Source organism: Crocodylus porosus, unplaced genomic scaffold, assembly GCF_001723895.1.
Source record: "Crocodylus porosus isolate Cpor-Errol unplaced genomic scaffold, CroPor_comp1, whole genome shotgun sequence".
Taxonomy (NCBI): domain Eukaryota; kingdom Metazoa; phylum Chordata; order Crocodylia; family Crocodylidae; genus Crocodylus; species Crocodylus porosus.
Window position 1 is genome coordinate 14,285,078 of NW_017728948.1, and position 23,073 is coordinate 14,308,150.

The window sequence follows — 23,073 nt, forward strand, 5'->3', positions numbered from 1 at the left end:
CTTTGGTGACCATGTAAACCAGAGGTTGGCAACCTTTAAAAATGGTGGGCTGCCTCTTGTGACCCAGTTTTTGCCGGTTCCCCCTGCAGTGCCCTCTTGGCCTACTCTGCTCCGTGCTCCCTTGCCACTGATCTCTGCCAATTTTTTTCTAGTGGCGAAGGGGAGCCACAAATCTGGCAACGCAGGGTGATGGAGGACGCTTCAACACAGAGCAAGTGCTCTGGACACGAGGGGATTGACAACATGCAACAGAAGAATGCATAACAGAGAAGGTCGCTTTCCCCCCTCCCAAACCACTGTACCATTGATCTCTGCTGCTGCAGGCTGTAGGTTTTCAGTCCCTGTTGTAAAGGATTGTAAGGTGCCTACAAGATACATTCCCCTCCCTCCCCCCTGGCCCATAAAACAGCTACGCTTAAGAAGTGGTGTCAATCTGCTCTTTCCTACACCAGTGTAAATCCGGAGTAACTTGAAAAAAATGGTATAGCACTAATGGGTGTAAACGGGGATGGGGGGGGAATCAGGCCTGTCGATCTTATACTTAGTTACATACAATCTCTTTTTTTTCCCTCTAGCTTGACTTAATGCCACTTATTAAACAGAAGGCAGGGAAGATGTGCACTTTATAGACTAAATCAATGATGCATAAGCTTTTCTGAGCCTGAGCTCACTTCAGCAGATGCTGAGGCTCACAAAACCTTATGCATCTGTTTCAGTTTATCTGTAAAGTTCATCTCCACCCTGTTTTCTGCTCGACGACTCCTTCCCCCACATTTCTCTCCCCCCCCCCCCAAAAAAAATTGTTAAGAAACAGCACGTCAAACAGAAAATCTTACAACTGAATGAAAATCAGGTACTTTGACGTAATGCCACGTCAAAAAAGGAATACAAAAAGGCAGTCAAGGCAATCACTTTCTTAATTTTCTTCAGCTGTTGTGTATTGGTTAAGTGAGCAACGTATAATGGTTAGTGTACACAAGGGGTTATAAGATTCTCTTCAGGAGGTAAGCGTGAATTTTTGTTACTCAAATTACATAATTGAGGTCAGGCACTGAACAATGTTCTGGAGAAAAATCATGGCCCTTTAAAGTCAATAGCAAAATTCCCGTGCAGTTCAGTAAGGCCAGAACCTTCCTCCATCCCCTCAGTTTCCAATGAAGAAGCTGTAGTGGAGGGAAGGGTGGGGGGAATCATTTACTGACTGCTGTAACAAGTATAAAGTCTGATTGTGCTTGTACTAATACACATGTTGTCACCTAACTTAAATACACCAATGAGAAACTTATTCTCTCTTTCTGCATTCAGTTAATTGTGCACAAAACATTCAGCTAATTACAAGACTGTAATCTTATGGATGCAGTCACACTGAAGAAGAACCTTACCATTTTTATAGTAAATCTTTTAAACCAAATTGTACATTGATTTATTTTTTTTTTAGTTTTGTTACTTCTTCATAAAAAGTAGGAGTATACATATGCAGGGCACTACTAAAGTAAAAGGAGACAACAGGATAAGGCTGCCCATATCTATAGATCAGGCTTTTGTGCTGGTGTAAGTGGTTGTTACTCTGACCCTTGAACTGAACATTGGAAAGAAGTTAATTATACACAGCTTATACTTTACTAAGGAGGCTGCCGATTTTCTTTACAATACTGTGCTCAGAAGGGAAATGCCAATAAGTAGGACATGTGCACTTAAAACAAAACCCTGTACCAGTTTGGCAGAGCATGGCTGTCTGGAAGCTTGAACTATTTGCTTATTTTGCTATGTAGTATTTACCAGACACAATTAAGCTAGTACTGTCCTTAGCTAGGTTTAACCCCTTGCATTTCATACTGATTTTGTAATTATAGATTTGTAAGTTATCCTGAGTTTAATTTAAAAAAAAAATTGCAGATTAAAAGTACTAAAAAATTCTTCTGGATTCCTAGTGAATCCAAATCCTTCCTGCACCATAAGGTATCACTTAAGAACAAAACTGTCTATCCTGGGACTCTGTGGATGTCCTCTATGTTGTGAAGTCCTTAATAAATTACCTTCTCTAAGAACATTTTCATGGAGGGATTTTTTTTTTTCCTGTTGAATTCTCTTACTGCCCTTTAGCTCTTCAGGGCCACACCTACAGCAGGCAGATGTCTTTCTTCCTTCTTCACACACTCCCATATATTTCCATCTTGTTTGGATAATTTCATGGGGAGGGAGGGGAGGTGTTGAACTCATGGTGAATATCCTGGGGCAAAATAAGAGTGAAAGGTGATGAGAACAGATATGTTGCAAGGGATTTGATAGCAGTGGGTCTATTGTACAAGTGTCACTGGATGTGGTTGCTGGACATGATTGTTAGGCCTACCTCCCAGAAAGGCCCTCCCAGAATAAGTATCTGCCCCTAGTAATGGCATGGGTGTTCTTTCATAGGGGCAACCACAGTCGGGCCATGGTAGTGAATAGGATATTGCTGTATATACATACTTGTTCCTATACAGCATAACGGGGTTGGAGACGAGCTTTGTGACCTAGAGTTGCTGGAGAGTTTACTTTGCGGATGTGGTTAAGGGTCATGCTTGGCTGAGTGTTTCATTAGGTCTGCAGCTTTTTTTTTTTTGGAAGTTCCCATCTGAAGCTTCTACTTCCATATAATTATAGAATTATAAAAGAGTTGTCATCTAGTCCAACCCCCTGCTTCAAGGCAGGCTCAGTCTTGCCTAAACTATTGCAGAGAAATGTATGTTTAATCTGCACTTAAAAGCTTCTGGAGACGGAGGGTCTGCAACCTTCCCAGGTAAAATGTTCCAGTGCTTAAGTACCCTTATCATGAGAGAGTTCAAAGCGGAGCAGCTGCATTCTTTAAATGACTACTGAAGAACGCTGTGCGCTGAAAATACAGAGGTCCTGGGGGAGGGAAGAATAAGTTGTGGCAGGCAGTCCATCTTTAATAAAGTGCACAACAGAGACAAAATAAGCTTATGAACTGTACTATAGACAAAAAGTAAAAGCTAAGATTTCAGATCTGTTGGGGTTTCACACTGTTAATTTTAAAGAAACTGGGCTATAAATGAATAGGGAATCCCCTTCTTCACTCTATGTAGTTTAGTGCAAGATGGATAGTTAATAAGATGAATATAGTGTCGGGTTTGCTCAGTGTCTAAGGGCTCTAATAATGCAGATATAGCAGAGCCCTGTTTAGTGGATACTGTAATGCCACTTCATGCCCATCCTTTCCGGCCATGTGTATGAGTCTCTGCAGGTATTTGGTTGGTAGCATAAAAAGCCTTTTCCCCTTGTATACCAGTGTCCTGCAACAACACTAGATTGGAGAGTTTCTGTCTTGTGTTAGAGTCCCAGGAAGGGGTTAAAGTGGTATTAGCATTCATATAGACTGGTTGTCCGTTGTCCAGTTGCCATATTGAAGTGTTTGAGTCCATTCCTGCAGTTGGATATTCAGAGCTTGATTCTTCATGATGATGCTAATAATCACATCACACCAATAACTAGTCTGAGTGTCTCTACTAGTTTCTAGATCAAGATCAGCATAGAAAAATTCAAATGCTTGTGACTGTAACTTATTTGTGGTTAGAGATGATAATCGGCTAATGTTGCCCTGGCTTAAAGAAAAAGAAAAGGAAACTGGGGAAGGTGGGAGATTATTTGTTTTCACAAGAAGGTGGTAGAAATCTGTCCTGATGCAGCAGAGGTTAAGTTAGTCTTTAAGGCACTCTGTGCAGCTCCTGCTTGCTCTCTCTCAGATTGGGAAGGCTTGTTGGAGATGAGGGGACTTTGTAGGGGAAACTAGTAGTGGGATATTTTGTGGAATTTTTCTCAAATGTGATTTTTTTTTTTTAATTGTTAAAAGCAATTGGACTCAGTACCAGAAAGAAAACTCTAATAGCTCCTGGCTGTTTTGCTGAAAATTACTATTTTTGACCAGCTGTAATGGAAGTGTAATAGCCCACAGAAAAAAAAATGTGCCAAACATTTTACTGCTTGTGCAACTTAGCCTTAATACATGAAAGGTTTAAGCATTGTTAAAGTGTGTTAGATTATTTAAACCAGGATGGAAACTGTTTTGTTTTTCAGCAAACTCCAATACTGCCTTTCTCAAACTGCCACTTTTCAGCAAGATGGCTGCCACTAGCAATACACTCAAATTCCGTTTTCAACATAAAACTGTATGAAGCAGAGTATTTTCCAGCTCCTTTGAGATGAGGTACATCTCCCGATATCGACTGATTTGCTTTGCTCACAATTACAGACTTTCTTTTAACCCTTGAAATGCTGGCACTTTTGAAACTGCCAACAAAAATGTTTTTGCATCTTTTGAAATAGAGAAAAATCTTTAGTATAAGTAAAACAAAATATGCAGCGTCCTAGTAGATTAATAGGATGCGTTAAAGCTGTGCTCTTACATAGACAGAATATGCTTTTTGTATAGAGGCAATATACTTAGAACTTTTTAAATTTTCAAAAGTCTGTTCTATTTAAAAAGTTAGCATTATATCAAAGCAATTGTGAAAAAGATTTAAAAACTGGGTAACTAAAAATCTCAAAAACAAAAGAAATAGTAAATAGGGTATTAGCACTGAATGGGGTCACGCTTTTCAGAGATCAATAAAATGTCTTGATGCTAGTCAACACTTTAATAAATAAATAAAATCACTTCTGATAAATTAGCATTTGACACTAAGGTCAGTAGAAATGTAAATGAAGATAAGGAAGTAATTCAGAGCAGTCTGGATTGTTTGACAAGTTGTACTGTTCCAAGAAAATATTTTAAAACCAGATGCAATCTAACTGGAAAGGATTTTCTGGTCACTGGACAAGCAACTAAGCATGAGCTCCCAATGTGGCTATTGCAATCCTAAGCTGTATAAGGAGGGTAGTACTAAGTAGGAAGATGATTTTTTTTTTCACTTCTAGGTGGAGCATTAGTGAGACACAGAAATACTACATCCAGTTTTGTTGTCCACATTTTTAAAAAGTCAAAAAAAAAAATGTAGATGGTGCAAAGAACCATACAATCTATTTGAGAACCAGGGAAGATGTCTTGGGGATTTAAGAAGCTTAGTCTGTTTAGCTTATCAAAAATAAGACTGAAAGAACTTGTTTACTGCATACCAGCACTGGGAGAAAATGTTGGGTACTAGAGTGCTCTTGTACTCTAGAGAGGAAGGCATAGCAAAAATCAGTAGCTTGAAGCTGAAGGTAGACAGACTCTTAATGGAAATAAAGCAGACTAGGGCTAGGTATAGACATTCAAAAAGCTTGAGGCAGAATCAGTCTAAGTTTATGTGATTTTTCTGTAAGCAGCATAGTTTAGATTGATAGCAAACAGAACACACATTCACCCTTTGCGGGGTGGATGGGGTGGGACAGGGAGGGTGCAAATCTTAGATCGTGGTCCACCATTTTTAAAGCAGTCTACGTGCTGATCTTCTGTTCCGTTATGGGTATAGACTGGTTTAAACCTATAGCGTTAAAAGTGTAATGTCAGTCTCTGGCCAAAGAAAGTAGTGGATTTTCTTGATGTCTTCAATCCAAGAACTCTAGAATATATATTTTAAATACAAATTGAGTGGAATACAGGGGTAAAACTGGGTAGAATTGTATAGCCTCTGAGATATGAGTGGTAAAACTAGATCACTTAATGGCTTCTTTCGGTCTTAAACTCAATGAATATGTGAAAATTACAATCTTCCCCTTTTCTTGTCCATTCATTTAAAATTTCCATAACTGGTGTTTTTGGACTTCAGTTTCTTGAAATTCCCTATTCAAACAATAGCCTCCTGATATCTGTTAATCACGTTGCACTTCATTTAGCTACTCCAAAGTTACGTGAACATATTCAAACACCTTTCTCCCCTACCTTCATCCACTGGCTTCTCTATCCATTGCTGTATTTGGCTCAGATTTTTTTTGTGTACGTCTGTCATTTTAAATAAGCTCTTTTTTATGTCTACCAGGTTTCTTTCTACCTTTAGCAACCCCTACTCTATGAAATTAAATGTAGTTTTAAATGCCACAGAAGCTCAGGATTCATAGGCTGAATAATGTGCACCTCTGAATTCACGATTTTAGCTTGCCATGATTTAGATGGGATGAGTTTCCAGACTATAGGAATAGACTATTTCATGATTTTAGTAGTCCCTTGTAAAAAATAATACTTTTCAAACTGATGGAACTTGCTGGCAGATGCACTTAAGATGTTTCCATCAGTGTAGACAGAATAATATGGTTTTCCATAAATTTTAAATCCATTAATTTTATGGATTTCCCCTAAGAGACTTAAACTGGGTGTTGAGACGCATGCTGCTGGTTAGGGGGACAGGTATCTGTGGTCTCCAGCTTCAAATTAAGTGTCGAGCTAAAGTGGGATTGAAATCCAGGCTCCAGAATACTTTTGTTGTAGAGCTCTCCAAGGACTTTTATGCACATTTAGGCTGCACTGTTAGTTTGGTTTGGATCTAGATTTTTTTATGTTCTCTTGTAACAGGAGACTTTTGCAATCTTTGTTTAATTAGAACTTAGTGCCTCATCCTCCTTGTGGATTTCATTGCTTGTTAGAGTTCCACAGCAGGGAATGTGCAGAGGCTACCTTGGGAAAAGTAATTACCTCCCAGTGTTGTCCCTGGCGAGTCACCCAGCATTTCACTTACGTCTTCCTAAGACTGAATCAAGGCAATCAGGGATGCTATACCCTGTTACTGGCTAGATCTGAAGTTTGCTCTGTTTTTGCAGTCCCAGTAATATGCTGACATCATTCTTCAACGAAGTACAGTCATGGAAGTATGTCTCTGTTTCATACACGGCCCATCCATTTTTGGTCATGGGATACACAACATACTGGCCATCAGCTAATTGCAGTAGAGCGCTGGGTCTAAAATAAAATGTCACACGGAAATATTGTGAGGTTTTATTTATATGATTTGTTTAATTTGTAAAAACAATGATTGTATAGTTCTTTTTACAGGGTTTCCACAAGCACATACCTGTAGTTTTAACTAAAACTTATTAGAGGTGGAAAGGCAAGTAAACATCAGAAAATCTTAGTTTAGTACTGCATCTCTATGCTTCCTTTACAGTGTTTGTCCCTATATATCTGCCATGTTATCTAATGTATACATTTAATCTTTAGGTCTCAGATGGTCAAGGAGATGAGCGGTCGGAGTCTCCCTATGAAAGTGCAGATGAGACTCAGACAGAAGTATCTATATCATCTAAAAAATCTGAGCGAGGAGCTGCAGCAAAAAAAGAATATGTATGTCAGGTGAGAGACTAGTTGGAGCTGTTGTTCATTGCTCCCAGATTCGTTCCTGAGATGCTTGTAGACGATAAAGTTGTTTAGGTAGGTTTAGTCCAAGCCTGAGTTATTTTACACCTCTCAAGGAAGGAACAGTGTAGTGATTGAAGACAGCAGCTTAAATTTGCATAATTTCTCAGACCTGAAGTGGATCCACCTAGCCATGCTGCTTTTTAGGTAGCAGATCTGTAAAATGACTGCTGTCCCACCCCCAAACAAATGCTGAGAGGTAATGCTTTATAGTTAAATCAGTGAAGCAAAGATTGTCTCCACTGTTTGTAAAATGACAGTGGCTAGCAGAGTGAGGTGGCGCTGCTCCTGATTTGCAGCCTCTGGCTATTATCATAATGCAAATAAATAGCAATGCTTGCAGTAGTAATAGTGTTCATATGGTTTCTTTGTTTAAAAGTTGTGGCTTAGGAAATGAAGTAATGCTATAAGTTTGTCTGTAATGGATCAAACAAGAAAATTCTCCCCAGCTCCTTGAAAATAAATCTAATCTCAGGTGCACTATTTGAACATGCTGGTTAATCACTGAACAAATGGTGCTCAGTTGGAATCTGACTATTGGTAGCTAGCACATGCTAATTCTGACAGTTTAGGCATGAGGGCCACTTACAGATATGGGAACCACCCCCTCCCCCAAAGCTTTACTTTCAGTGCAGTGCATGCCCAGAAGAGACATCATATTAGTTTGACCCAGCTCACCCAACGTCTGTATAGATCACATGCTTCAGCAGGGCTTTTTGGCATTTTGATTCAATAGCTGATTGAATCAGCTATTAGATAAAAACACCAAAAAGCCCAATTCAAGTCTGATCTATACAGACATGGAGGAGCCAGGTCAAGCTGATACACTTCCTTTTCCAGTAAAGTGCTGGATTTTTTTTCACATCTGCCAGTGGCCAAAATGTCCTTTCCCTAAGGGGGAGAAAAGAATGCTTTTTATTTCATCCTGAGAATTTGTGTAAAATATTTTTGTTAATATTGGTCTACCTCATTTATAACCTTTTACCTACTGTTTCTTGTATCATATGGGCCTGTCCCTGGTTTGCTTGGAAATAAAGTAATCTTTTGATACTTGTAGAATGATTTTACTTTCCTTCGCATGTAAAGCTGTTTGATTTTAAGAGTAATAAAATGGTATGTGAGGGGAGAGGTTTATGAGAGAAGGAATGGAGAAAGTAATTTCTCCCACATGCATTTTTTTTTTCTTTAACACTCAATACTTACTTTTATGTTGGAAAAGCTATGTGAAAAAACAGGTGATCTCCTGCTTTGTGAAGGAATATGTTTTGGAGCATTTCATGTCAGCTGCCTTGGGCTGTCTGGGAGACCAGCAGGAAAGTTCATCTGTAGTGAATGTACATCAGGCAAGTATTGTTTCTTTGATTTAAAAAAAAACACTGTATTATTGAGATTTTTTTTGTCCTTGCCAATCCTGTTAGCTCAGAGTAGGTATTTCTGAATACCTGCTATTCTTCTGGTGTCATGCAGCATGAGAACTCCTGTTTTTCTACCTTAATGCATAAGTTTTGGGAAATCCAGGTGCCACGTTTTTCTCATCAAAGACCTCTTGCACTAGGAGCTGGTTTACTCTGTACATAGTAGTTGTAATATGACCAGGGTATTTGTCATGTTTAATCATGGAAGATTCAAAAACTCTCACAGATTCAAGAAAATCCTCAAATTAAGTGAAGGCTGGAGGCAAAAGAATTCTTTCACTTTTTTTTCCTCTTCTTCCTCTCTCTAGTTTCTGCCTCCAGTGTCTTTCTTTCAGTCTATTTCTTTCCTTAAGAAATTTGCTTGTAGCCTGTAGCTATTAGTCTCCATTGCTTCTGATCTTGTAACAACCTACTATATAGTAGTGGTGATACTTCAGTGTGACATGAAAGATATTGAGCACCTGTTGACATTCTCAGACGGTGAACGTGCTGAACTTTGTTACGGAAATGCTGTGTTCGAAGATAGTGGAAGTTATGGTCTCTTAGTCAGGTGGGCCAGCAAGAAACTTAGCAAACTTTCTCACGGAGTTTGTGCATCTATCTGAAGATCTGCAGGATCACAGCCTATACTACTGACTTACTGTTAGAGAGAGGCTTTTACCAAGTCAGTGATCATATGAAGATTTGATTATTAAACATTATATTACATTGGAATTGTATCTGGTACATTTTAGGCCAGATTGGTTAGAAGATCTTTGATACCAAAAAATGTAAGTCAAAATATGACTTAAGCACAGAAGCTAGGATGAAAATGTCATGAATTATTTTTATTGTTTTTATCATTAGGTGTGCACACCTGTTTTGTTTGTAAGGAGAGAAAGGCAGATGTGAAACGATGTATTGTATCCCACTGTGGAAAATTCTACCATGAAGCATGTGTAAAAAAATTTCATCTTACTGTGTTTGAGAACAGAGGTTTTCGATGTCCTCTCCACAGTTGCTTGAGCTGTCATGTTACTAACCCCTCAAATCCAAGAGTGTCAAAAGGTATTGCTAAACTGTTAGAGATCTAAGGAAAAAGTTTTAAGCTGCATTTGTTAAGTTACAGCTTAGTATTGCAGAATATAAGGAATAAAATGCACCTCTGCTAATTCAGCTATTTGCCTTGCTCTGCCCATTATAATTCTTTAGTAGGAGGGTTCTAGTTGTAATGAAAGGGGCTTTTTTACTGAAGCCCAACTTTGTTCATTATGTGGGGGTTCTTTAATATTTTATGATAAACTTTTAAACACTGAATGAAAATCCATGTGGCTTTTTAATGTTTATTCTTATATAGATAATATAATTACATTCCCATCTTTCTGAGCACCTGCCAGTTACTAAAAAAGCAAACAAAAAAACCCCCACAACGTTATGCAACATGCTTTGAAGGTGGAAAAAAACAGGATTCTTTGAAAAATGTGAACATGAGAAGTTTTTATATGCTTGGTTTTCTGTACTCTTTTTTGGTTCCTTCCTAATTCAGAACCACTCGAGGAGGAATGCTTTGCTCAGATTAGAAAAGTGATTGAAGAAGAATTAAATGGGCTGAAAATAGCAAGACACAATGTGCTGCTTTTATTACCATTTCATAACCTGTTCTTTCCACACTTACTTAGTCCCATTCCTTGCAATCGAACCATTCATACAAAATAAGTAATTATTTAAGAGTAGCAAAATCCAGTCCTTTAGCATGTGTAGATTGCCAGTTTCAGTAATGCAGACATGCACGCAATAGTATGTTACCTGGAAAACCATTTGGAGTAAATGCGTAATTATCTATCAGCATTACAGGGGATTTTTTAGCTTCTTTTCTAATTATACTAGCAACAGTACAGTACAGAACTGTTACCAGTAATTAGACATAGTATCTTTCTAATGAAACGAAATATAAAATGTAGGTATGACAAATAAAGAGGATGATAGACAAGTTTATCCATGTATGCCTATAAAACTTTAGTCCATTGAAGCTCTATTTGTACTTATTTGTATGTATACCTAGTTTTCTAACAATTGAACACATATTGATTGATAAGCACAGTTGCAGAAAGCTTTCCTGTACTGTTATAAGTATATGAAGATCAGTACAATTAAATATCATTTAGCAAAAAAACCCTGCTAGTTAAGTATTTTGGCTGAATCCAAATGCACCTGTTTTGAAGATATAATAGCTGATACACTGTCTATATGTCAGCAGTGTTATAGAGTATTAAAATGCATTGCTTGGATTAAATCTGCAGAGCAGTCTGAAAGATAAATACTAAAGTATTGTGCTTCTGCTAGGCAAAATGATACGGTGTGTTCGCTGCCCTGTGGCTTACCACGCTGGAGACATTTGCATTGCTGCAGGCTGTGCTGTGATCGCTTCCAACAGCATTGTGTGTACCAATCATTTCACAGCCATGAAAGGAAAAAGTCATCATGCGCATGTCAATGTGAGCTGGTGCTTTGTGTGCTCAAAAGGTAACTTGATGGAAAGCTCTTTATTACTTTGCTGTAAGCCTCATCAACATCTAAATGTGTCATTTTTTTTCTGTTTCACCTGGATTTCAGTAAGATCTCTAAATAAAAATGCCAAAGACATGCACAGTCACTTCAGGTTTAATCAGATTTTGTTGAAGATATTAAAGTATCTGGTGATAAGCAGACATTTTTTTTAAAGAATGTTTTTCCTTATACTTCTGCCTATCTTACATCTGATTTAATTGCTAGCCAGGGAGGCATAATGAGACCTAATTATGTTCCTTCCCCTGTGTTCAACATACTGAAGCCTTTTGTATTTACTTTTGTTAATATATATGTAAAAATATAAGTATTTTAAGAGATGCTTTTGGCTTAGTTGGAAAACAGCAAATTAAGCCAGTATTAGTTATTGCTGATATGCTCCTAATTAATGGGTTTTTGCTTTTACATTCGGCACTAAATTTTATTACTTATTGAGCACAGCCCTGTGCGCAGAGCTGATTAGAACATAGAGAGACAAACTACCTGACCTGCTGACAAATTAAACACACATTGTAGAAGCTTATTAAGCCACAGCTTGCTTAACTTCCTACTTGATAATTCATGCACACAAAACAGTGATCTCATTCCTCTGCTCAACAAAGATTTAATGAAAAAATTCTGTGGAGGCTCGTTTTTATTAAAATTTCACATCCTGTGAAGCATTAGCATAAATTAAACTACAGTTGTTAAACTAAAACGAACCAATTACAATTTGATGCATTATCCTAGCTGTTTTGATTGTTGGTTCACTTGCTAATTTGTATAATATAGTAATCTGAGTCTTCCAGTCAATGAAATTACTTAGATTTGTCTTTGGTTTTTACAGACAAATGAGTGATAGGTCTTTGTTACCAATCAGTATGTTTTAACTAGTTTAAAGACTGTATTTATAGTTGCATATTATACAGATTTAAATTGCACTGAAATGCTAAATTCCTCCCCTCCCCTTCTGACTTTGTCTTCTTTGTGCAGGCGGTAGCTTGTTGTGCTGCGAGTCATGTCCTGCAGCATTTCACCCAGACTGTTTAAACATTGAAATGCCAGATGGTAGCTGGTACTGCAATGACTGCAGGGCAGGGAAGAAACTCCGTTTCCAGGATATCATTTGGGTCAAACTAGGAAATTACAGGTCTGATGAATGCACTTGTAGTTCTTATATATGGGCTGAATATAACTGGAAGAAAATTAATTTGTGCGTAGAAATGTTTGGAGGTTGCACCCTTATGTAACACCCTCAGTTTCAGAGATATGTTCAAATAGTTAAGTGTGTATAACTTTTGTAATTGATTACATTTGTTTCTTTTTTTGCCTGAGGGATTAGCCATTCAGGTGTCAGCCTTTTAAACTCCACTGGGACGTGGATAGAACTGATCTGAGTGGTGTCACACTGGAAGGTGACACCATTCGTGTGTAGTGTAGACAGTCATAGTCATGTATGGTTGTCCACAGACAGAATCTGGTTTTGCTAGCCAGACACGGGAGAGGCTGTGTAGCCTGATTCCCTCTTCTGGTTTTCAAATATCCATTAAGTCAGTCAGTTTCTGCCCATTGCCTGGAACTTCTTTATAATTTTGGAATTGGTTGCACGTGGTGTCCAAAAGTAATTGCTGCATAGGGAGACAGAGAGAGATGTGCCACCAAGCAAATGTGAGGCCTCACTTTGCTTATCCAAATTCTTTTTCTTGTTTAATGAATTTAAACAATGGTAGGTTTAAAGCTGGTTTGCTGTTTTGTGTTGTCTGGTGACTTGCTTTCTTAAATCTGATTCTAAGCAGCGCTCAATCTACAGTGTTCAGTCGTTGTTGTTGATTACTGTTGCTAAACTGTCTTGTGAAGAAAGGATTTAACTAAACTGCTGTATTTATTTGTGCTCCTATGATAGATGGTGGCCTGCAGAAGTTTGCCATCCAAAAAATGTCCCCCCAAATATCCAGAAAATGAAGCATGAAATTGGAGAGTTTCCTGTGTTTTTCTTTGGTTCCAAGGATTATTACTGGACTCATCAAGCTCGTGTATTTCCATATATGGAGGGAGACAGGGGGAGTAGATACCAAGGAATTAAAGGAATTGGAAAAGTCTTCAAAAATGGTAAAACAAAGCAAAAATAATAAGTGTCTGTGCACGCTTTGCTTTCTAAAGATACTGTACTTGAACCCAGAACTACTTTATGTAATCTTGTCTTGCAGTGTAAAAGAGGAAAAACCAGTTTTGTGTTTCAGTATATGAGTCACTACCATTAGTTTGAATTGAATATATGGGTTTTGTTACTTCTAGCATCATATAGGGTAAGCCAGTGATGTCCAACCTTTTGGCCTTATTGGCTAAATGAGTAGTTCAGGGTCAGTCAGCAGGGCAGATTGAGTCCGTGGGGCTGGGAGGTGCACTGCCTTGGGCCAGCTAGATCCCGCTTACAGTGCCATGTCATCTGGCCCATGGGGCTTGCACATATGGCATTAATTGCTGCCACTCCCCACTGCCAAATTTCTGGAGCTTTGGGGAGCCCCATGGATTGCATCACACAGCTCTCCAGGCTGGGGGTTGAGTACTCCTGGTCTAACCAATATGGTGGTATTTTTGCCTGTCTGGAAAACAATCAATGAGCATAAATACTAGTCGTGTTAAAAGAGCTGTAAAGGAATTTAGTTAGTCCATTGACATCTCTATTATAGAGATGTGTAACCCAAGTAGAAGGAAAGTGAAGGAACAAGAGGGGGAGTGTTACTAGGTTGCAGGGAATAATCTTTCTCTAGGTCCTAACAATACAGGTGTTCTGTTTTTTCCAGCTTTGCAAGAGGCTGAAGCTAGATTTCGAGAAATAAAACTTCAGCGAGAAGCCAAAGAAACCCAGGAGAATGAACGTAAACCACCACCGTACAAACACATAAAGGTAAGGACAGGTGTCTTGTAACCCAGTCGCTTCAGCAGTGTTCTCTGCTTCAAGGAATTCAGTCTCAGTTGGCCAGTTTATCATAAACTGGATGCAGATCTAACCTTCTTCTGCCATGGAGGGAAAAGAAATTTTAGCTTGTCTTTGGCAGAGGGCTTTGCTGGAAGGCTTCATAGGAGAAGAATGTGTTTGAGTAATGATATGAATTAAGTCCAGACCTTTAATTGACATGCTGTGAAACGGAAGTGGTTCCCGAGCAGGTTAAATAGTTCAGCCAGCACATAATGATTTTAAAGCATTTTGCATAGATTCCAGGGATCAGGATGAGCTAGGGAAAGATAAAAAAGAAGACAGTTGTGCTAATGGCGAAAGAATAGCAGAGAACACCCAGAAGAATTTTCATGGTACTAAATGGAAATTACTTTTAAAAATCTTGAGGAAGCTGCAGGATTTAATGAGAGTCATGAAACAAAAAGGGTCTGTCACTGAGGCTACAAGAATCAGAGTGTATAATGTCATTTTTTAAAATTAGGGAAAGGAAGCGAAGAAAGATTTTTTTTTTTTTTTTTTTTTTTTTTTAAGTACTTCATCATGTTGAGATTGAGGTGACAGCAGGAAGATAATAACCTATGATGGATTCACTTGAAAAACCAGGCTGTTTTACAATAATACTTGGTCTATTTTTATGTATGATTCAGGTGAATAAACCTTGTGGTAAGGTTCAGATTTATACTGCTGATATTTCTGAGATTCCCAAATGCAACTGCAAACCCACAGATGAAAACCCTTGTGGCTTTGATTCTGAATGCCTAAACCGGATGCTGATGTATGAATGTCACCCACAAGTTTGTCCAGCTGGAGAACGCTGCCAGAATCAGTGCTTTACCAAACGTCAGTACCCTGAAACAAAGATAATCAAAACAGATGGCAAAGGCTGGGGTTTGGTTGCCAAGAGAGACATAAAAAAGGTATGGATTATAGCCCTGTCTCGTTCCACATTATGGCATTCATTCCTTTTCGGGATAAAGATTCAAATCTGCCTTTTGTGTAAGTGCAGTGTAATTTTGGAATAGTATTTGCTCAATTGTGACCATCTCTCTAACAAAGTGGAGCTCTTAATTTCCCCGCTCCCTGCCCCCTCCTACCCTCATCCCTGCAAAGAAAGAGTTGTTAACTTGTGGCACTGTTAGGTTGGGTTTATTCCTTTACTAGCAATGCTCTTCTGTCCTTCAGGGAGAGTTTGTGAATGAGTATGTTGGTGAACTAATTGATGAAGAGGAGTGTATGGCAAGAATCAAATACGCACATGAAAATGACATCACTCACTTCTATATGCTCACTATAGATAAGGTACAATATTTTAATATTTCTCTTGTCATGTAATAATGTGTTTATTATTTAATAATACATTCTGATAAACATTTGACTTGCTTTCCTGTGGAAAAACAGTGCAGTAACTGATGGGTCCAAAGACTAAACTGTCTGATCGGCTTTGGTTTATCATCTGTTCACAGTGTGTTTCACTCTTTCTGTGACTTCTGCATTTCAACACCTATCTACAAGGTGATAAGCATGTCAGAAACACCTATGGTAGAATCATGCAGATTGCAGTTGGCTGCACTTGGCTGTCTGTCATCAAGTACAACAAAGATAAGCATATACCTGATTAAAATCGTGGGGAAAATATACATTTATTTGATATAGCAAGGAGACAGTTGAAGTGCACACAAAACAATAACACCAGTGTTAACAGACCACTTTTATTAAAAAATGAAATGGCTTGGTGGGAAATTGTAACCTTGAGAGCATGTCAGTAAGCCATCTTCATTTCTATGTTTGTTCACAGCAAAGTTTGGATCTGCAAAAAATGACCCCAAGCACACCATGCTCCTTTTTGTAGGAGCTTTTTCCTAGTGTTACCGGCTGTATAATTGCTCAGCCCTCGCTGTCTTCCCAATGCATATGAGGATAGTGTTCTGTGTCTTTGCAGCTACTGTCACTATTTCTCCTGTTAGCATTGTAAAAGGAGTAGGTCATTGCCTGATGGAGATCCTGCCATGATCAACCAAGTAATTCAGTAAAGGATGAGAAAACACCAATACAGTATGTTAAATAGCAGTACTGGGGCTCTGGAACTTGTAACTGGTAACTGACAACCTATGATCGGTCAGTAAGGGTCAGGGTTTTTTTAAATAAGTCTTCTCCTTTGTGTGCCTTGTTTGTGCATGTAAATGACCATTAAGCCTGTATGGCCATCTGCCAACAGAGTTACTTAATTTCCAGGCACATAGTCATAGTAATTGCACATGTGCAATGTCAACTCACCCTAAATTCAGGAGGAAACTTTAGTAAGGTAATTAAAACACGTTCTGCTTGTAATATGTTGCTTTTAGCATAACCACTGCATGCCACAAACTCTAAATAGTTTTGCTTTCCAGTTCAGCAGAATGCAGCATCAGTTATTTGTCCAAGGTCCAACCCCCTAAACATGAACTGTAAATGTGTTATTTGTCCCCAGAGTTACTGTCTTTTTCTTAAGAGACACAGTGGTGTTGTTTTTCATGGAGATATGGAGAGGGCTGCTAAACAGCTGGTCAAAGAATCAATCAAAACTGTCAGCTATTTTCAAGATTTTATTTTTTTATTGTGTTTTCTAGCTTTGGAGGTGGAAAGAGGTTAAAAGGCAGTTGCATGTAGGGTTGGACTTTCTTAAAGACTACTTACTAAAAACTTACTTGGGTTTATACAAGGATAAGCTAAAAAAAACTAGCAAGGAATTTGTAATGTCTGCAAGTCAATAGCAAATTGATCAATGCCATTCAGTGTGTTACTTAACAAAATAAATAATAAGGTTTCAGATACAGGAAAACTGATTCATTTAGGTTTTATTATTTTTAGGCTGTTTTTCTTTTGTTTTCTGAACCACTTGCTCACAAGAAAGCTTATCCTGCCATGTGGCTGTGATAAATACTGTGGAAGCGTGAGCTAGATCATGGTATTGCTTTGGGAGCGTCCATTCCAGTTCATATGAGGCGCTACAGTTTTCAATACAACAAGTAAAATAGAGGTACTTATATATTGCTGACTGACAAGACTGTCTGTCTTTACATGTTTGTATGCAATTCTGGAAATTACGTATTTTCATGAGAAAAAAAAAATCATTCTCTTACTATTTTAATTTTCAGGATCGTATTATCGATGCTGGTCCCAAAGGAAACTATTCTCGTTTTATGAATCACAGCTGCCAACCAAATTGTGAGACTCTAAAATGGACAGTAAATGGAGATACACGTGTAGGCCTGTTTGCTGTGTGTGATATTCCTGCAGGTATATGAATGTCTGGGGGTTTTAATATGAAACGTTAAACCTGTTGCCTGTCTGCATCAGATAAAAATCAATGCAAGCCAGTTCTGGTGTGATTTAATTGATTACTTTGGGCACAGAGTTCCCCATGGAACTCAGTGCATTCTGTCTTCATGGAGTGGAGAATGCCAAGTTTTTCTTTTTCTCTAGTAAATGTTTTCTTACTGTTGAGCCTTAGACAAACCTTAAAATGGCTGCTTTTTGTTCATCTGATGGAAGCTCCTAAAGGATCCAGTTACCACCTATATTGAGCTTTTCAGTACAGCAAAATATGGTTTTCCAAGGAATTTAAACTATATTTAAGACTAGGTGTAATGAACGGACATGTCGGGTAATTGCAGGGAGCGGGTAAAGGGGAACAGAGGAAACAGTATATTAAAAGAAATGTTTGTTTCTCAGCCCTGTGCATATAAATGATTTTAAGTGAATTATGTAAAAACATATTTGACATAAGAAAAAAATGAAAAGCCTCTGCTGGATATGTACCTAATAATGATCAGTGCTTGTAAAGGATGGAGAGACAAAATTAGAAATACTAATTGCAGAGCAAGTGCTAAAATGGGCAAAGCAGAATAGGATACTTATTTGTGGATTAGTGCTGATTGTGGATAGTCCTTACCTTGTACTTTGTTTAGTAAAGCGTATGGTAAACAGTCTTATCTCTTACTCAGGGACAGAGCTGACTTTCAACTACAATCTCGACTGTCTGGGCAATGAAAAAACTGTCTGTAAATGTGGTGCCCCAAACTGCAGTGGATTTCTTGGGGACAGACCAAAGGTATCTAAAATATAGCCTGAATTTAAAAAGTACCCTTCAAAACTAAAAATCCTGTAGCTATTAAAAAAAAAAAAGTTACAGATTTTGTTTTGTTGTTTTTTGTGGGGGGGTTAGAGTATTAGTGAAAAATTATAATACCTGTAGAAAAACTTCAGCAAATAAAGCAACATACTCTGAAAACTATCAAACTTCTCTGACGTTACAGAAATGTTACTGTTAAGGGTGAAAGATGCATCATGTATTGCTGCAATTATTCTGGGAGGGGAGACGGGACATTGAGGCCCTTGGCAGACATGCAGTTAAAAGCACAATGGTATTTGCATGTTCCCCACAATTGCACTTCCTGCCATGCCACACATGAAAGACAGGAGGCATGACTGTGAGATCAAAATTTCAAATGAAGGCGTTGGACCCCTTTGGAAGTTTTGAATGGAGGTGCGGACCACTTTGAATTGTAAGTGGATATTCACATACTTCGATCATAGTCATCTTTCGCGGACCCCTTAGATATAGTCTGTGGATTCACAGGGGTCTGTGGACCACAAGGTTGAAAACCACTGGTCCAGTTCCATCCAAATGTGGCCTCACCGGTGCTGAATTAGAGGGGAATAATCACTTCCCTCAGTCTGCAGGCCATTAGCTGTTAGCCTTCTTGGCAACAAGGGTGCACTGTTGGCTCATATACAATTTATTGTCCACTGTAACCCCAAGGTCCTTTTCTGCAGAGCCGCTGCCCAGCCAGTCAGCCCCCCGCCTGTACCGGTGCATGGGGCTGTTCTGTCCTAAGTGCAGGACTTTGCACTTGTCCTTGTTTGAACCTCATGAGATTTCTCTGGGCCCAGTCCTCCAATTTCTCTACGTCTCTGAACCCTAGCCCTACCCTCCAGCATTTCTATACCCTTCAGCTTCGTGTCACCTGCAAACTTGCTGAGGGTGCAATCTGTCCCATCTTCCAGGTCATTGATGAAGGCATTGAACAAAACCGTCCCAAAGACCGATCCCTGGGGCACTCCATTTGATACTGGCTGGCAACTAGACTTCGAGCCATTACTACCCTCTGAGCCCAATGCTCCAGCCAGTTTTCTACCCACCTTACAGTCCATTCATCCAGTCCGTACTTCCTTAGCTTGCCTACGAGAATGCTGTGGGAGACTGTATCAAAAGCCTTGTTAAATCTAAATATTTATCACATCCGCTGGTTTCCTTGCATCCACAGAGCCAGTCATCTCATCATAGAAGGCAGTCAGGTTGGTCAGGCATGACTTGCCCTTGGTGAATCCATGCTGACTGTCCCTAATCATCTTCTCCAGATGCTTAGAAATGGATTCCTTGAGAACTCTATGATTTTTTCAGGGATTGAGGTGAGACTGACTGGTCTGTAGTTTCCGGGATCTTCCTCCTTCCCTCTCTTAAAGATGGCCACTATGTTTGTCTTTTTCCGATCATCCAGGACCTCTCCCAATCACCATGAGTTTTCAAAGTTAATGGCCAGAGGCTCTGCAATCACATCGGCCAACTCCCTCAGCACCCGCATGTGCATCCTGTCCAGCCCCGTGTACTTGTGCACATCCAGTTTCTCTAAATAGTCCCTAACCTGTTCTTTTACCACTGTTGGCTGCTCACCTCCTCCCCAAACTGTGCTGCCTGGTGCAGTAGTCTGGGAGCTGACCTTGCCTGTGAAGACTGAGATAATAAAGGCATTGAATACTTCTGCCTTTTCCCCATCCTCTATCATTAGGTTCCCTCCTCCATTCAGTACTTATATCTAGAAATGACCTGTGGGAATTACCTTAGATTTGCTTAAACGTTATGTTCCTGGCACTGGTCACATGTAGACATTGGAATGAAAATCTACTGTGGAATTGAAGGGACTGGAATAGGAAAACAAAATCAGTTTCTTAACCATGAAAAGACTGTCCACCTTTTCAGTAACATGGTCCTTGACACTGCTCAGTGACTGGTCCTTCAGAGGGATGATGTACAATTGCAGAATACACCAACTTATATCTTTTTAGAAGAGGAATAATCTTACCTCAGCTTGTCATCTGTTTATGCACTGATCCAGGAAAAAAATTGTAACTCATCTCTATAGAGCTGTATGGATTGCTAGATAAAGTATGCTTATTTGAGTAATAAGTTATAATAATATTGCATATACAAGACTACATCCACATCCTGAAATAATGTTGTCAATGACAGTTAACTGTCTGCATGTAAAATCTCCACGTGATGCAGCAACAGAGACCCAACAGAAATATGTACCCTCATGGAAAGACAATTCTTGATACAAGAAGGTTCTTTAATTTAGACCCAGAAGTAATAATAATAAGATCCAGCAAATATAAGTTGAAGTTAACTGTCCTTGAAGAAAAATGTAAATGCCTAACAGGATACTAAATCATTGAACACTAGTACACCAAACCATTGAATCAAGGGTTTCTCCATCACTTGATGCTAGAGTGAATGCTTTTCAAATGGATGTTTTCACCCAACCAGAACTCGTAGTCTTGATACATGGAACTCGTGGTTCTACAATCTGTATTTTTCAAACCAGGCTGTAATATTCCAATAATCTCCTTTTACTTGAAAATCTGAAATCTTTCTAACTTGTAGTGTGACTAGGGCTATGGTTAATTAATTAGGTCGTGTCATTATTAGATCCTTTACTTATACTTCCTTCACTGTTTTAGACATTGAGATTGACCAGGCTAATTATAAGTGATATTTTGTGTTAAAAGGTATTATTCCATCTTGGTGTTACCTGTGTTACTGAGCATTCCTCCTGCTCTTGTGCATCAGGGGTTGTGTGGGAGCAGCCAGCAGGCCTCTGCTTACAGCATTTTTTGCTTGCACTGAAAAACATTTGCTTTCTGAAATATTTCTATTTTCTGTCTAATATTTTCCTGCAAGTAGAAAAAGCTGACAGCCCAAGACTGATGGCCTTTATCTACAGGATATGCACAGTATAGGTGGTCATGAGCAAGCTTCTTCATGCTGTCCTAGCAAAGTGGTGTTAGCTCTGAACTACAAGGATATCCTCTAGGGACTAGAAGCTGCCTTGGTCCCTGTGTTGAATCAAACTTAAGCTTTGCTTGTGAGACTGCCTCTATGGGAGTTGACACCAACAGAGTTCTCCTGGAAACTTGAAGCACTATTAGCTTAACTTCTTCTACCAGGAAATTCCTGTTGGTTGTTATAGGCTTCTTTTCTCTCTCAGTGAAATACCTTAATTCTTCTATTTTTTGGTTTTTTAAAAACTATAATTTCCCACAGAATTCTTCCACTAATGCTTCAGAAGAAAAAGGCAAAAAGACCAAAAAGAGAACGCGGAGACGTAAAACAAAAAGTGAAGGAAAGAAACAGTCTGAAGACGAGTGTTTCCGTTGCGGTGATGGAGGACAACTTGTTTTGTGTGACAGGAAATCTTGTACTAAAACTTATCATCTCTCCTGTCTTGGTTTGGTGAAACGTCCTTTTGGTGAGTAGCACGTATGAAGTGGTGGGGGAGGAGGCTGTTTGTGATGAAACCTGTGCTGCAGATGTGTAAACCAATAGATTACAAGAAATATTTGCTTGTGTCTTTAAAAGAATTCTTCCTTAAAATTGAGGAAAGTTCTCATTCTTCAGGGAGTAGTTTATAAATACGGCAAGAGTTTCTTTTGAATAGGGAGACGCCTAGTATTCTTGTCCCTTTCTAGACAAGCCAGGCACCTAAGTCCACGTCACTAAATTAAGGTAGGGGTATTCATGTCAAGTAGAAGGCCCCTGGCACCTAGAACCCCTTCACTATGGCATGGGCAATATATTAAACACAATTCCATTCATGGAAAAGTCATGAGATTCATGATTCCTTTTTTAATTCCCCTGCTTTTTTTTAACTTGGCTCAAAAAGGAAAGAGACTCTTAAGTACAGTAGTCTGCTGCCTAGACTCATTGTTGAAATTCATGCTGCTCTCAGTAATGAAGTGCCCCCTTCTCCAAATGTATACTGCTGTTAATTGGAGGAGTATAATCAAGCTGAGCAGGTTCTTGGAAGATGGCTTGCCATACTCCTTGTTATTAGGACCTGTCAGCAACAATAACTTGTTAAATCCATATACTTGTAGCTGTTCTCAGAACCTTAAAACCCATCTGGCTTTTAGTCCCTGAGTTCATCGGCTGAAACCATGAATTGGATGTTGATTCCTCCAGCTGATTGGTGCTGGAAGAAAATGCTGAGATACGCATTCCTGTAAGATGATTTCTGTGCTGGGCTTTCCTTGTGTTGTTGGTAAAAGCACTTTGTATTGGACATTACCAAAGATGTTCACCTTTCTCCATCATTTCAGTTCACAGAAAGGGCGTGGAATGATACCAGCGGACTGGGACTAGCTGTGGCTGAAAGCCCCATGATGCCCCCTGGGCAAGGCTCAGTGGCATCTTAAATGAAAATAACCAAGGGGTGTGAAAAGATGACAAGACTAAATACTAAATGTTGTAACCTCTAAGATAAATTTCCAGTGCCAGTTCAAAGTTTTCTTGGAAGGGAGCAGTGGGCACTATTGCATTTTTTTTGTGGTTACCTACAGTGATTTATAAATGAACAGCTGAAGTTACAACATCTTAAGATATCCTCAGGTGGCCCATGGGGTATATATGCAGTTACAAGGACCTTTTACAAGGACCTTTTATTTAGATGGGTTCAAGGCTGTATGGATCCTACAATGAGAATCCACACAGATAAGGTTAAGAGAGCATTCACTCTTCACTTGGTACTACAGAA

The 23,073-nt window shown here is 39.0% G+C and overlaps 1 protein-coding gene across 4 annotated transcripts in view; it reads left to right on the forward strand.

The window, feature by feature from the left end:
• Nucleotides 1-23,073, forward strand: part of NSD2 (nuclear receptor binding SET domain protein 2) — a 112,135-nt gene that overhangs the window by 84,668 nt on the left and 4,394 nt on the right. For 2 of the 4 annotated variants that reach the window (XM_019552724.1, XM_019552725.1), the window contains exons 11-22: nucleotides 7,130-7,261; nucleotides 8,544-8,667; nucleotides 9,586-9,786; nucleotides 11,062-11,241; nucleotides 12,256-12,412; nucleotides 13,166-13,371; nucleotides 14,067-14,170; nucleotides 14,869-15,138; nucleotides 15,404-15,520; nucleotides 17,356-17,497; nucleotides 18,205-18,311; nucleotides 21,585-21,789. In XM_019552724.1, the coding sequence (XP_019408269.1) occupies nucleotides 7,130-7,261; nucleotides 8,544-8,667; nucleotides 9,586-9,786; nucleotides 11,062-11,241; nucleotides 12,256-12,412; nucleotides 13,166-13,371; nucleotides 14,067-14,170; nucleotides 14,869-15,138; nucleotides 15,404-15,520; nucleotides 17,356-17,497; nucleotides 18,205-18,311; nucleotides 21,585-21,789 (1,945 nt within the window). Of the gene's footprint in view, nucleotides 1-4,074; nucleotides 4,205-7,129; nucleotides 7,262-8,543; nucleotides 8,668-9,585; nucleotides 9,787-11,061; nucleotides 11,242-12,255; nucleotides 12,413-13,165; nucleotides 13,372-14,066; nucleotides 14,171-14,868; nucleotides 15,139-15,403; nucleotides 15,521-15,684; nucleotides 17,238-17,355; nucleotides 17,498-18,204; nucleotides 18,312-21,584; nucleotides 21,790-23,073 lie in introns of those variants that run through there. The other 2 variants (XR_002104255.1, XM_019552726.1) reach the window with 2 other exon arrangements.